This window comes from Ammodytes marinus (assembly GCF_949987685.1).
Source record: "Ammodytes marinus genome assembly, chromosome: 20".
Lineage (NCBI taxonomy): Eukaryota > Metazoa > Chordata > Actinopteri > Uranoscopiformes > Ammodytidae > Ammodytes > Ammodytes marinus.
In genome coordinates this window covers 11,059,602-11,075,684 of record NC_137224.1, presented here as the reverse complement: position 1 = coordinate 11,075,684, position 16,083 = coordinate 11,059,602, and the positions used below count along the sequence as shown (strand labels likewise).

General features: G+C 41.2%; 1 protein-coding gene across 2 annotated transcripts in view; it reads right to left on the bottom strand.

Moving 5' to 3' along the window:
* LOC307266980 (supervillin-like) overlaps positions 1-16,083 on the bottom strand; it is a 45,598-nt gene that overhangs the window by 12,657 nt on the left and 16,858 nt on the right. Inside the window, exons 4-8 of one of the 2 annotated variants that reach the window (XM_080049136.1) lie at positions 12,926-12,981; positions 10,265-10,362; positions 8,986-9,091; positions 6,735-7,288; positions 6,059-6,191 (exon numbers count right to left, since the gene is read on the bottom strand). In XM_080049136.1, the coding sequence (XP_079905262.1) occupies positions 6,059-6,191; positions 6,735-7,288; positions 8,986-9,091; positions 10,265-10,362; positions 12,926-12,981 (947 nt within the window). The remainder of the gene's footprint in view (positions 1-6,058; positions 6,192-6,734; positions 7,289-8,985; positions 9,092-10,264; positions 10,363-12,925; positions 12,982-16,083) is intronic. The other variant, XM_080049137.1, reaches the window with a different exon arrangement.

Genomic DNA, 16,083 nt, shown 5'->3' with positions numbered 1-16,083 from the left:
CAGGGGACCTTAAATTACGTGATTTACTCCTGCTGCCAACTTTACACCTTAAAATCCACCTTTAAAAAGTGAATAAGCTGAGGTTTACGGGCCCCCCCTGATTCACACTGGACCTCAGGAGCGAGCTGTTAAAATAATTAATGATATTCCACTCCGAAATCTTCGGAGCGTTTTATGGCCCTGCATGGGTTTAGAACTGGCAGACCCTTGCCTTAACCCTTTGCTGATAATGAGCAATTCACTGCGTTAAATGTACCATGAGCGCGGTGACTTCCTTTCTACAGTAGGTTTGCACACAAGATAGTCTTGCAAAAGCAGACATGGGAGAACGCACAGAAAAATAAATGACAGGCAGCACGAGGCAAAGTTAGCGTACAAGATAATGTCCCAGAGAAAAATAACAGAAAAATAACAGAAATCACAAACTCTACATTGGTTGCATGTATTTTTCTGTTAACAGTTTATTTTGGGGTGTGCCGATAAGAATTCATGTGAGCGCAAGAGCAGGGAAATGTGTGTGATGAAAGTAAATGAAAACCAAATGATTGGGATTTCCCAAAAACCTAACAGCTTTCTACAGTCAGGGGGATTTTTCTTTTGAGGATGAGCGATGGCCTGTTTTGATCTGCCGCCTGTCAAACTGAAAAACTCATCCTGAAGAAGAGTCAACCTAAACATTCGCAGATGTCAGCACCTTTAAGGCGAACAAGATGTGCGGGGCGATGAACTGAGGCCAGACTTGTCAATGTTAAAATCAGTGGTAGATACTCAAATTTTTTGGACATTAAATTAATGGTTATACATTTCGCAAAGGCTGAATGATAACAGTGCAGACAACAGCTAGGAGTCTCCATTCTGTACTTTTGACAACTCACAGAATTTGTGTTAATAAGTTACAGCTTAACATTTATTTTGGCTACCGCTGCTGTCTGCAGAGCTAGTGAAAAGTCAATAGACATTGTTTAACTTTCAAAATGTTGGCAGCTTGCTAAAATTATACTTTCACATTTTTAAGATTGAATTGTTAAGTTGTATGATAGCTGGAACAGCCACAGAGTATGTCACACTATTACTTCTGAGTTTCATGAAATGGCAGACTTCAATATCTTTTTAAATTTGACTCATGACAAAAATGTGAATTTATAAATGAGCAATACTACAAATGAAGCTCGGTGACATACCGTCTGTTCAGGGTGTGCTCTGTGTAACGCAAATGATCGATTGTGTTATTTCTGAACAAACAACAGTTTGCTCATTTTAAAATGCTAATTTAAGGGTATCTGAGTAAGTACCCGATTACATCAATAATTACAAATGCCATCCAGTATATTTTATTCAACCATTTATTTGTTTGGAAGATGATGTATTCTATTCATCCCTGCTTAAACAATAATTTGTGATACCCTGTCAACTTGGAACTAGCTGGAAATTGCCCTGCCATATACAAAATAAATCCGGTTAAAATCTTTAATTACAAGCCTAAGAAATCATACATGTTATTTTCCCTGAATGAATGTGACGCATGCTGCAATATACAGACAGCCATGTAGCAACAACATGTTTAAACACCAGTTTCCCTTTAACCCATTGATGACTATGGCAATCTAGGATGCATGTCCTTAAAGGCCTACTTCACCGGTTTGAATATGAAGGTGTATTGAATTCTGAGATCCTATGTAGTATAAATGTGCAAATTTTTTTTAAATTGGTTCATCATAGCCTGAGAAAAGGCAGAAAGAGTTTTTTTTTTAACCCTATATTAATCTTACTGTGACATCACAGTAAGATGAATATAGGGTTAAAAAAAAAATTACTTTGTAAATATTACTGTGATGTCACAGTAGGAGAAATCACAGTAATATTTACAAAGTAAGGTTTTTTTTTAACCCTATATTTATCTTACTGTGATGTCACAGTAAGATTAATATAGGGTTAAAAAAAACACTCTTTCTGCCTTTTCTCAGGCTAGGATGAACCAATTTCAATTTTTTTTGCACATTTATACTACATAGGATCTCAGAATTCAATACACCTTCATATTCAAACCGGTGAAGTAGGCCTTTAATGCCTGAGGGTTTTCTGAAAAAATAGTACGAATTGTCAAGTCTACCAAAACCTTAATATCTAAGCCTGTGTAGCACATAGAAACATGAAATAAAATACATTTAAAAGTTAAGGTTCACAGGTTTTATTTAAACATGCTCCCTTAGCGCTTACAAACCAACAAATATTTCTAAAAATCGTTAAAATTAGATGAATTAGAAAATGATTAAATATTGTTAATAAATAGATGCAATGTGTTGTGTGATTTTCGTCAGTAGTCTATAGTAGACCTTGATTCTGCGCACCAAACGCCACTAACTGTTCTGTCGCCGACACAGCCGGCGTATTTTTTTTATTATTTTGTTTTATTTTTTATTTTTTTGATTGACATGATTTTCGGCAAACCACACAACTTTTGGGTGGTCACGTGGTCTTAAAAAAAATCAACAAAACCCACCTCATGTGTATTTGAACTAATGACAGTGCATTCTATACTGGGAATGCCATGAAAATTAGATAAAGTAATAATGCTGCGCGACGCAGCATCAGGCAGGAGAGCCAATGTGGCATCGCGCAGCAGCCGTCATCAATGGGTTAAACAATCTTGCACTCAAACAAACCAGAACACAAACACACCCTCCCCCTCTTCCCTTCTCTCTCTCTCTCCGCCACTCACACACTTAAATAATAAATACATTGCATGGTGTGGTCAAATATTAACCTGAGACATGAGACAAAAGTTCAAAGAATTTACAGTTAATCATACTGACACAGGCACACAGAGACAAAACAATGGGGGTGAACATCAAAGTGAGCTCTTGCTGATTTCATAACAAGGGAAAAAATACGAGACATTTGCTTACATACAGAGTTCCCTCCCTATGCCTTTAAACCGTTGATTCTCAAAAATGACTGCTTCAAATTGCTTGTACATTACCTCACACAAAAGTGTCTTAGTAGTATAATAATGCTAAGTTGCACATGCATGCAAACTGCAGTACCTGTCATCACACACACACACACACACACCCCCCTCTCTGGAGTCAATCAGAGAGGGGAAATACCTTGGCCTGACAGGACCCCAGAGACAAGGGGAGGGGAAAGGGAAAGGGCCTGGGCCTCTTACCCCCACAGGAAACTATTTTTCTCAGCCCTTACTGTACCGCACAGACAAACACCGTAAGCCAAAACCGCTGACGCAGATATCGACCAAACTGAGGGCCAGGCAAACCACATTCATGTAGCAACAGCAAGTGCGTTGACAGCCCAGATTTATCAGCGGGTAATTCTCTCAGGGTGTCAGAGATTGTACAGAGCACAGGTAGAAAAATAAAGGGCCAACAAATGAAAGAGGGGGTTACTGATTAAAAAGTGGTGTCAGCCATACTGGAGAATGTTTGTTGTCAAAATCACTTTGTCATAAAATCAGTGAACATCTCCTCACGTTCCGCTAGTAAAAATATCTGGAGTTCATATGTAGCTAGCAACATGCCTGTTTACAAAGGCTATTCTGTGTATTAACACTGGATTTTTTTTTCAGCACACACATATTGGACAGGTAGCAGACCGTGAGCAAATAAATTAGCTGACTTTGACAACAAGTGATTTTGACTACAAATATTTTTCCAGAATCCCTGACTCCAACTTTAAGTCCATTAAAAGAGGCACAACCAGTACATATGCATGTACACACACTCACCTGAAAGGACTGGGAAAAGTCAAGAGGCGGGTGTCTAAGTCAGAGAAAGGGGTAGAGTCTGCAGGTTAGGACAGAGGGAACTGGAGAGAAGGGTAAAAGGAGGAGGATTAGGAGAAAGAGGGAGGAGAGGAAAGGATAAAAATTGTCAGAGGAGTGTGGAGGAGGAAAAGTAAAGCAGGGCAATATAAGCATGGCGGACAAGAGGAGGAGACATGGGGCATTTAAAGCTTGGCATAAAGACTGTGAGGATGGGAGAGAAAGGAAAAGGGGAATACCCTTGTTTATAACAGTGCATGCGGAGAGGGTGAAAACCAGAAACACTGAATGCATTTTGCATGTATGAATCATTCCAACATAATCAACTCATTTTTTTAGTAGATTATCTCTTAATACATTTTCTGGAAATCAATACACCAGGGAAGTTATTATTTCTAAGTGAACATTAGTCTCAATGGACTAGATCAGACCAGTTTTCAATGAGTCACTGAAATTGGAATACAGCATCCAGACAATGTAACCGAATCCTGAAGGATTTCAAAATATTATTTTAACGTCTCTGGTGTGGGCACTTTAAAAAATGTGTGACTGAATGTGCATTGAAAAGTGAATTTAGAAAAATAAACAAAGGAAAGCAGCGGTTTTCTGTTACTGTTACTCTCTTATTATTTAGATACAGTCAATCCTTAACCCGCTGACATGCTGCAAACGGTCAGAGTAACTTATGATTAACAATCATTATTTAAGAGCAGGCAGACCCCTCTTAAAAATAAATTTACAACAAGGCCCCACTTTACAATACAACTGTGGTGGTATACTGCACAGCATGAGAGAGAGAGGGGGGGGGGCTTTACAGGAAACATCTGGATGTGGTTGAAGATTGACCATGATGTGTACCATGCATGTTACATTCCCTGGTCTCCCACATATCAGCCAAAGAGCAACAACATCTGCTCCAGTTTTGGCGAGTGTACGAGATAAAACTAAAAATGCCTAAATGTGAAAACCAGTGGTGTTCTTTTACTCAAGAGAGGAAAGAGGAAATGTAACAAAATAGTCCCGCGCAAGTTAAATGCCCCGTAGCCCAATGCCCACATGGCGTCAATACCCAAAATATAGCCAAACCACGTATTCTCTCAGATGTGAGAGAAGTTTCCCAGAGCTTCCACAGTAGCAGCCCACAGTGCATGCGTGGTTGGTAGGTTCCAGACCAATTCACAGGCAATAACCTCAGAGTTTTAAGGAAAAGGAATCTGCAGACATGTTGGACAGCAATTTGTCTTGTGGTGTGCGGAGTGTGGAGGTTGCCATTCGTTTTTTTTGTGCCATTGACAGAATTAAACTAAAATGTTTATGGACATTTTGTGGATTTAAAAAAAATATGAAGACAGGCCACACAGAGACAAAAATGACATCAGTTTACAGCATTTAGTTGACAGGGGATTTGGTACTTATAAAGTGGGCTTTTTCCAGATTAAGAGGGGGGATTTACTGTAAGGTTAGATCATCCTTGGACGAAGAATGAGCGAGCCTGAACCAGAAATCCTCCCCCAAGAGGATCATTGATCTTAAAAAGACAGCAAGCCAAGAGATGGGTCAGTATAAATACACATGACATCACTGCAATCCTAGTAGCATCCAATTGAGCGTTTTTTGGGGGATATCCATGTCGCACCCATGTTTTTTTTTTCTTCCACTGGTGTGTGGTACTCTTCTTCTTGACTGTCCATGGTTGGAATGGTTATTACAGAGTGTAGAGCTGTTGTTCCACTTGAAAGCAATAGCAAGGGTGGTCTTGTTTGCACAGGAAAAGGGCATGTCGAAAGATACCAGCTTGCACTTCTATCACCACTTTGAAATGAGTCAGTTATTCTAGCATTGTCTGTAGTAAACACTGACCTGGGTTAAAACTGTTTGACCCGAATGACCATGTGCATATTATGTGAGACATAAAAGTCTATGCAGAAGGGGCTGGTCCCTCTTTGTCTTGGGGGAGGTTAGCTAAGCCCCTAGATCTACTTGCCTTGACGTCACCACTCCCAAATCTACCTCACACACCCCCCTTGGCAGCAACTCAAGCAAATAAGCTGATTCAGCAGAGGGAGAAACCAGTCCGCATGTAGCCAACATCTTTCTTTACCCCTGGACTCTAAGCTAAGGGGGGCGCCTCAACATATGGCAATATTCGCTCATTAAAAAAAACAATGAACTCCAAAAAAATTGGCTTTCATTTTTTAAGAGGTTTTGTAGCCATGTTATACACACACTTATCTCAAGCCTAAACCCCCACAACACAAAATGGGCAAGTAGGAATGGTACCTTTTTCCTCCATGCGTTTTCGGCCTCTTGGAGCTGACCGAAGCGATCAGACAGTGGCGTCTGGATTTTAGCGGATGACCTGCGCTCCTTCTGTATCGAGGACTTCTCACCTTCGCCTGTGAACTCTGCCAGCCTGAAAAAAAGGGAAAAAGATATATTAAGTCCTTGGAGATCTTACATTGAGCCTTAACTTTAAAAATATTAAAAAGTTCCCTGGTATCTCCTGTTTGCATATTACATCGATTAACTAGTAATATTTACTGTATATTTAGGAATGAGATGCATTCAGACTGCTTTTGCCTGCAATGGCTCCTCAGGTATCTTATAATTGGATACTTTGCTAATATGCCGTCAATGCAAATTAATTGAAAGATTCGAAGGGGCAAACAGATGGGACTACAACATTGTACAAAGTTACCCCATTGCCAGCTCTGAGCTATAAGAACTAATATATTGTAACTAACTGTGGATACAGTAACTGTGATGACTCAGCTAAAACCACACCAGTGTATACAATAAAGGAATGTTTCGCTCTTGAGGGGAACTTAAAATCATGGTTCTCTCTTTAATAAGTTATATTCCCAATAATAATAAATATGCAGATCTACTTTGTCCCTTTATCATCATAAACAAAACAACAATGCATGGCTGTGCGCTTGTGAACAACCCAATGGACCTCTGTTTGATGGAGGAGCCGATTCCGCTTCCATCCAGACTGCTGTCCAGCTCCTCCACGTCCTCCGACACAGAGGAGGTCTGCTCCAGGCTCTCGTCAGGAGAGAGAGAGCGCATCTCCTCCGAACTGCCTCTGCTGCTCCCTCCCCCAGTGCTGCTGCCCTCCTCCCTGTGCTCTGTGTCCATGCTGAAGCTCCCTCCGTCTGTGAGCTCATCCGTTACCTCGCCATCCTCTCCATTGTCCTCTTCCTCTTCCATTTCCTCTTCCATCTCTTCTTCCTCCTCCTCCTCCTCCTCCTCCTCCTCTCCCTCGCTCTCAGGCGGGCTCAGTGTGATGCTGCTCTGGCGGACCGGTGGCGGCGCGCACTCCGACGTGGAGCTCTCTGTGCTGTGGTCAGACTCCACGCTGGTGGAGCGGCTCTTCTTGAGGATTCCCTTGATGCCTCGGGCCCCTGAGTCCTGACGCTGCAGCAGGGAGGGGGGCTGGCCGGAGGGAGAGGGAGGGGGGGAGGAGGCGTCGCTGTTCCTGCTGCTGAGACTGAGACTAGACGGCTGCTGTTAAAAGGAGAAGTAAGTGAAATTGTTTGATTAATATACATGTTAAATCACTCTTCATACAGCAATCACTTAAACAGTAGGTACAGTTCATAACACAGGTCTCCCCGGTTGTTCAGTTTTGCAGTAATTGCCAGATAAAAGTTTGAGTATCCCACTCGTTTTCATCCAATCAGGAGACAGAGCGCTATAAAAAGGCGGGTCTCTGTAACCGTGAGCAGTGACTCGCTGCTCTCCATCGCGGCACTAGGGACTTTAAGCAATGACGGTTGAGAGGACGCTACGGAGGTCGATAGAAGCTTGAGCATTTGAGAATGCATGTCATCACCTCCTATCGCTGCAGTCAGAGCTAATCAGAGCCGTATTCAGAGATGCACTTTTTTCATTTATTTTTTTCTCGTTACTTTTTGTCAATGTACACGAGGCGATAGAAATGTGTCTTTCCGCATAGCCCTCCCAGTAGGAGTCAATGTCATGGCGCAGGGTCAGCCACTAGTACAGTGCCCCTGGAGCAGTGCAAGGGGGTTAAGGGTCTTGCTGTGCGACCTCATGGTTACTGGTCAACCCCCTCTTTCTAATCAAATAAAGCATGGAACTTTCTGAACCAACCGACATGTTCATGTATAATACACACAAAACACAGAGACTCACTGCTGTTATCAGGATACTTTTAAGTGTCTGACGAGAAGGGTTAGGGGCTTAACGGGACATCAAAGTGGAGATAAGGGGATTGAGAGAGCGACACAATGGTGATTAGAAAAAGGCATCAGGTGGAAATTCAAGAATGAATGGGTAAAATGGGGAATTGTTTTATTGGCCAGAAAATGTGCAAGATTTGTTTGGGGCATCAAACATGTTTCTTGTGTTTTTTATGGGGAAAGAATAACACATTTGTAGAAAACAAAGGTGATAATCTAACTAAGAGACAAAGGCCTGTTGGTAAAACACAAAATGAAATCTTAACCCTTTTGAATTGTGATCATGCAGGAGTAAAATATGTCAGAATACAATATGTGACATATTATGAAAACACTTTTTTGGTGTTCAATATGCTGTTGCTAAAATGATTAAAGAGCCGCTGGAGCAAGCGCAGACGAGGGGGTCAAAGGTTGTGAAGGAGTGCTGTGCTGATTTAGGGAGGACGTGAACGGAGAAGCAGACCGTGAGGCCAGCTGTGTGTGAAAGTGCAATGCAAACCAGGTGGTGGCCGTCTTCACTGATAAAAACGCCAGAGCTAATGGCATGTGTGGGCATTTGTGTGTGGTATATACAGTACGTGTATGGGTACTTTCTTTTAATCAGTTGAAGATTTAGGTTGAGGTAATCAAAAAAAAAATGTCCGGATGATTTAAAAAAAATATGTGTATGTGGGCTGCAACAGTGCACCAGTGACATGAATTACAATCTAAACGTCAACGTCAAAAAGTGAAAAAATTAAAAATGAAAACAAAACCAGATCCAGGAGGTAAACAGAGCCAAGGTTAAAGTGAGTAAGAGGTCTGGAATTGGCCCGCATGCGGTGATCAAAAATATGATCTTTCCAAAACACAATCCAGGGAGATGACTTCTATATCATACATAGCCTCCTGGGGTTATGAAAACCTTGTGACCCTTTTTTAAAGATAATGTTCATAGCAGTACTCTATAGCGTGACATCTTTATAAAAACATTATACAAATGGAGACATGAATACTGACCATCCTTTCTTCCACAGTGGCAGAACAGTCACGCTGCTCTTTCCATGAAGGTTCATCTGTGGCCTCCTTCTCATCCATTACCTTGCTCATATCAGTTTTGGGGAGGCTGAAAAATCATATTTAAAAAAATAGATAATTAACATTTGTAATACCGTACATTTTAATTAAAAACATTTCAGATATTTCATTAAAAAAAAACTGTCCGCAAGTTGAATTCAAACCAAAAAACTAAGAAATTAAACAATCATAAGTCTGCTGTATTCCCACAATGTCGTCCTTCTGCTAAGCGATATATTACCAGTGATTAAGGCTGTAATGACTTTTTATGAGGTCATTACTTAGACTAAATGTACTAACAGCATTAGATAACCCTCTGAACTCAATGTTACTATCTTGGTAAAACCGTCAATAAAAGTTTGGTTCCTCACAAAAGCATAAGAGTTTGTATTTTCATTCGTTTTCTACTAACGTAAAGGGCGTGAACAGTCAAGTCACGCATCTGTAATCAATCTAGGCACTGTGCCAGCATAATGATAAAGACGCCTAACATAGAAATTCGCCAATGCAGCACAGACAACCCATGTAACCATCTCATCTGATGAGAGTGTTTTTTATTCACACATTCGCTTTTGCTTTTAGCATGATGTCATTTTTATGTAATTGTTTTGTTTTTGTAGTAGCCAATTTTCAGTGACATGGTTTATTTGCAATTTGCAAATAGACATATTTCCTGAACAGTTTGAAGTCTGGTGTCCAACTCAGACCTGACGTTTTACTACACAAGTAGATGAAGCAAACAGTTTTACCTATAGAAAAAAGCACACACACACACACACACACACACACACACCTAGTGGACTGAACGGAGCACAGACGTAATTACAGACCGATTCGAATGCTGTTTAATGATGTACACTGCTGCGGAGATTAACCAGATGAACCTGCACAGCTTCTCCCCTCACGTACAGTACACACACACACACACACACACACAGGTCTATGTGGTAGCCACGGTGATGCAAACCAGACTGTAGTTAATAGGTACTGTAAGAAATGTTGTAGCATATGTAATGCACCACAGCCCACATAATCTGTTCCTCCCTTCAATGCGTAAATGCAGACTGATAACATGGTCTGACCATATAGCCTATTGCACACACTCAACAAGGCAGAACTACAGGACATGGTGTCCACAGTTACGCCACTATTCTGAGATCCTGACCATTGTATTGAGAAGTGAACTGTGCTGCGATGAAAACCTGTGTTTGGGCCTGCCTACCTGACAGAGCATTCCTCTTCATCACTGCTGATTGGCCGGCACTTTAGCCTGTCGTTGGCACGCCGACCACTGATTCCATCCCGCGTCCCCTCTGGGTCCTGCAGGCAGAGAGCAGGGCGGCCATAGCATAAAGGTTAGGATTACATTCAAAAGAAAACATTTTGATCTTGATAATGGGAGTGAATAAATGAACCAGTTTCCACCCTTACACACCGTTAACCCTTTGCTCTACTTTGTGTGCAAGTGATTCAGAAGTGTGTGCCGTATACCCAAATGTACCCCATCCCGAGTGCACATAATAACAACTGAAACGCAGAGAGATGAGCACTGCTGGTACAGCATTTTCCACATTAAAGTGAAGTGCCCCCAGGGGAGCCATTATAGTTTGTTTTAAGATTTTTTTTAACCACCTTCAGTTTTAAAGATGCCCTCCAGATTTATCACATGCCATATAAAAAGACTGATTATTTGAGGCTTAAAATTTCCGCATCCCCAGCGTGTAAGTTGTATGAAGGATCATAATTGTCTCCAGACGTGTTGCCATGTCGTGTATCATGCTTGTGTGCACCATGTCAAATTCACATTTCAAAGGTGAGGACAGAGAAACATTCTGTCTTCAATGGGTCATACTATCTGACTCTCACTATCCCTGTTTAAGACCTGAACGGTGGCTACATTGATCACAATGTGCGCTTTTTACAAAAATCACAATTTTAGCTGCTTACAAATAAAACAATGAGTGATGATTCCAGAAATAATATAAGCGAAAAAAAAATTATGGAGACCACGTGAACAATTTTGACGTACTATAACCTATTTCATCCGGTCTTGTTTGACTATAGCCACACTGAAGATAACTAGAAACAGAGAAACAATGCCAGATTTGATCACAAATTCCACTTCAACCTGCCTTCGATGATAAAAAAACTCTGTGATTTGAATGTCTCTTTGGGGTCTAGTCATCAGACACGCATACAGTGCGAAGCGTGCAGCTGTGCGAGATCATTTGTCAGCGATCACTTTACTGAGGTCCTGGGGTGACCCGGGAAGGATGAGTGGATCTCCAGCTGTGAGCAAGGCAACGGGAAATAAAATGCTATTTTTTCTGGAAATTACAAACCAAAGCTTATAGGGAATCAGTCGCCTATTGGAAGCTGGTTCATGCTTGGATGGTTATAAAGAAGGAACTTGTACAGTATTTCCAACCATTGTGAGTTCATAACCTTCTGAAAAATAGGGTTTCATAAACAGTACACATAAAAATTCAGTATGGAAATTCTAAATATAAAATGGGCTTTATCTTTCTGCAGGAGTCTCCATTTAAGGTGCAGTCATTGTGTCTGGAGAACGCTTGTTGACGAAAAAACACTTATTGTCAGAATGTGTGAATATCTCCTCATGATGCGCTTACCTGTCCGTACTGTGTGTACTGAAAAAAACAACAACTGGTGTTTATACACAGCCTATGCTCTGTAAACTAGTATGTAAACCAAGGCTATGTAAACCAAGGGTGTCCGATGTAGCTAGTATCATAGCCGTTTACAGAAAAATAGGCTGTGGTGCAACACTGGATTTTTTTTCTTCCAGCGCAAACAGACACAGTACGTACAGAATTGCAGACTCCACATTTAAAGCAGATTTATAGTTAGTAACCTCACTCCTACTCTGCTGACTCACTAGCTCTCAACAGCGACTGTGGAGGAGAAGGGAGTGATCCGACAAAGTGAAGACAGTGACGTGGTATCTGTCACAGCTGATGACTTTATGGTGAGACAACTTCAAATAACAGATCTAGGTCAGAACAAAGGAAAAGGAAAAGATGGTATTGGGACCACAAGAAAGCCTTGCAAGCTTTTCCCAGCAGGGTTTGTGCTGCCATCTGGGTTCACTCGGCCGACCTTGGCACTGCTCCTGGTCTGTAAAGGCCAAGTAAGAATGAGCTATTTACATCCAATATTATGAAATCTTACCACTAGTGAAACCTAAGCAGCCTGGGAAAGCGCCATCATCTCTCAGCGTTATTTCAAGTGCACATGTGTATACTGTATCTCCCATAGGATTGTCAAGTCTTTGTTCCCCATAATGCATCCTTTAGCTGTGTACACTACTTTTCCCCACTGCTGCTTTAAGAAGCTTTCCATGGACTGTGTGTGTGGATGAATGAATTTGGCATAGTGTGCATCCAGGTGCAGTCAGCGCTGTATGGAACATTTCAATTTGTTAATAATTGAGCAAACTTCCCAAGGGTGGAGAGGGTTGAAGTGTACACCAGGCAGCTGCAATGGAAAAGCACACTGCAGAAAAATATAGATATAGTACCTGCGACATCACTCATAAGTTTATAAAATTCTTTTTTGAAGCTTGGATTTTTGCTTTCGGTGTGCTCTTATTTTGGCCGATAAAAAATCAAATGTGGTAAGAAGAGCAATCGGTAAACCACCATGGCTGACTGCAGAGAAACCTGTCGATCAGACAAATGTGCATTTAATTGCTAGTGCTTGTGCCAGTGCCAGTAGCAAATTGGGCCTGATGTATGGACTTGGCACCAGTATTGGGCAAGTATAATCAATGACGTGTTACACATTACTAGTCTTGTGTGTTGGGGTGTCTAATCTGCCTTATTCTGAGCGAGTAGGAAGACAAACCTAAAACATACTGTACCTTAAAAAGAGAAGTCTTTGAAGTCCTTTTGGGCGAGTCTTCAGGCATCTCTTCAACTGAATACAGGCAAACACAAACACAAACACATACACAAACAGACACACACACACACACGACTGACCATTAGTTTAACAGTGAAAATAAATTCCATCGCACAGTGTAATTGCTTCCTGCCAGTGTAGTGACGCCTTACAATGCAGGTTTAAGATGGGCAATGTGTGTTTAGTATCCACAACCTAATACATTGTTGGCAACTTGAAGTCAGAGGTCACACATTGTCAAACATACCCTAGTATTAGAGAATACAATTGCGTGCAAATACCTGAGAAAGAACTGAATACAGTCACTTGCACAAAGGTCAGGTAAATCAACACATTGCCAGGATGTACATATTGACAAAAAAACTCACACACAAAACTTTCCATTAGTCAAGATATTATGTACTTTAAAGGGGAAATAAGTCTTGCACATACACACGCACGCACAGGCACAGGCAAAGGCACACACACACACACACACACACAGGCACGTCAGAGACTCTTTTTAGGTCAATTGTAAGTTTTCCATGCGGGGGAATAAGAGCTTTCAAATTGCAGACATACAAACTGAGGATTTAATCTCATTGGCTTCTTCTAATGTGTCTTTGGATCAGAAAAGGACATTTATGTAGAAAGCTTTCCCCTCGCTCTCCGGATGAGTTTGAATAGTCACTGGTCTCCAGTGGGTTCAGACATACATGGAAGGTAAAAACCACTCTGTATCTATCTCCTTGTGTGTGTGCATATGTGCGAGAGGGAGTGAGAGAAAATACATGTATTCCCATATGGGAGTGGACTAATCAAGAACAGCTTCGAGAATATTATCTTTTAATCTGAACAGAGGGAAGCCATAAAATGTCCATGGAATTCCAAAGCAACGCAAATGTCTCAAGTCAGCGCACACTCAAATTAATTCTCCCACTCTAAATCTGTTTTTATTGCCTTCAGAAAGTGACTTCCTTCAAGCCAAAACCGTCCACCACCCCTCCTCCTGAGAAAGAAAAAAGAAAAGAAAATCCAAATAACATCTCTGAAAAATTCCCCTTTTCCAATGGAAAAAACAACTGTTCTTTTCAGGCCTAATACTCCAGTTGTGATTTATGTCTCAGAGCTCCCCTGCTGTTCAGATCTTAGCCAGATTAACTTCAGATGATGAAACATTAAGCATTGCAGACTGGTGATTCCACTCAAGACTGCACACTTTTAGTTTTGACTCCCGTACAATTTTTTTATTTTCTTACATCATCATCCATCCAACTTCCAAGCGAGAGACAGAGAGAGAGAGAAAGAGAGAGTGATAGTGAGAGAGAGAATAACTCAAGGGAAAGGAAAAATCTCCACTTCAGTTTGCGACTTCACAAGTGTCTTCATCCATCTCCCAAGAGCTATAAGCTGCTGAGAGCTTATTGGATGGGCCTTTGACCCTGTAATGTCCAACACAGTGTGCACACATGTGAATATCAGCCAATAGACTTGGAGGAAATCTGAACAATATGGTCTAACCCCCACTCCCCCTCCACCAAAAGAAAAACAGAGTAGAGAGAGTATCATTAAATGTACAGTACACCCTTCATGAGTAATGGATATGGTCTATTGTTTATTTAGCCACCCTGTGTAATGGGCACTTACTTTAACTGTTTGAACCCGTAACATTTTTTTTCTTGTGCAATTATTTTACACTTTTAACAATTTGTCTACCTGTTTTCACTCTTTGTTGTATCATCTCTTAAATGCAATTTCAATATTTTCTTTAGTCTTAATTGTTAATGTATTGTTATGACCCTGTAAAGCACTTTGAATTGCCTTGTGTCTGAGTTGTGCTATAAAAAATTAACTTTGGGAAATAAACGTGCCTTGCCTTCTAGCATACCGGTGTTGAGTCATAGCGCACTGAAATCCCTCTGAATGAAAAAGTACACACACACACACACACACACACACACACACACACACACACACACACACACACACACACACACACACACACACACACACACACACACACACACACACACACACACACACACACACACACACACACACACACACACACACACACACACACACACACACACACACACACACACACACACACACACACACACACACACACACACAGGAAGCTCGACAGCCATGTGAACGCTCTGCCAGAGCTCTCACACGCTCGCCCTTTTTCACACGCGCACTAATCTCAATTAAAGCTGAACACTGACTGTCCTTTGTCCCTCTCTGAGTGTGTCTTTGATTCGCTCAAGTAGATCTTTTATTTTGATCTTTTTTTACTCTCGTCTTCCAACAGGAGGAATACACTGGCCTCTTGTGTTTGACAGATAGCTTCAGTATTCAGTTTTATTACGCACCCAAATTAAAATCAGACATAAATGCTGCTGAAGGTAAATAATCAGACCCAATGTATTGAAGGAAGGCAGTACAAATACTGTGTCAACAAACACTTCAGTCAAACACACTAATCAGTGTTTGGATAACACCTGGGATTTATTTGCACATGGATCCACTAGCACCGCTATGCCTGCATAGTACGCTATTGCTATGCATGCAGACAAGGCAGGCCGACCAATGGATAGAAAAGGACGGAGACAAACAGAATGTCAGGTAGATAGACTGTGGGCTCAGGTGGCTGAACGTGAGTCAGAAAAGCAGCCAGCAGCCCATGTGCAAACCTAGCCATTTTTTCTTCTCTCTATAGCAGCAAGCTCCAAAATGAGCTCACAATGCTATCCGGCTGAAACAAGCTTCCAGTGTAATTGCATATGTTCAACCATTTTCACAGAAACATGCTCAAGTGTAAGTGCAGAGCCACTAAGTCACTGTCTTTGAACAAAAACACTGCAGACATATGCCAAACTCCAAGTCACGTTTTTTTTTTAAAGGGAAAAAAAAACTCTCCTGAGGCAAAACATTCACTTTAAATTATACAGCACACAAAACAGATCCAAAGCCATCAGTAGACCTGTTTTCTTTCACTCCTCCTCAGTGGCAGAGCATTTACACAGCCAACATCTATATACCAGGTCGCTGATCTGACATGAGCAATGAGATCAGTATTCCTAAAACGCTGAGTAATAGAGATAGACTTGAATGAGTTGTCAGATAAAGTGG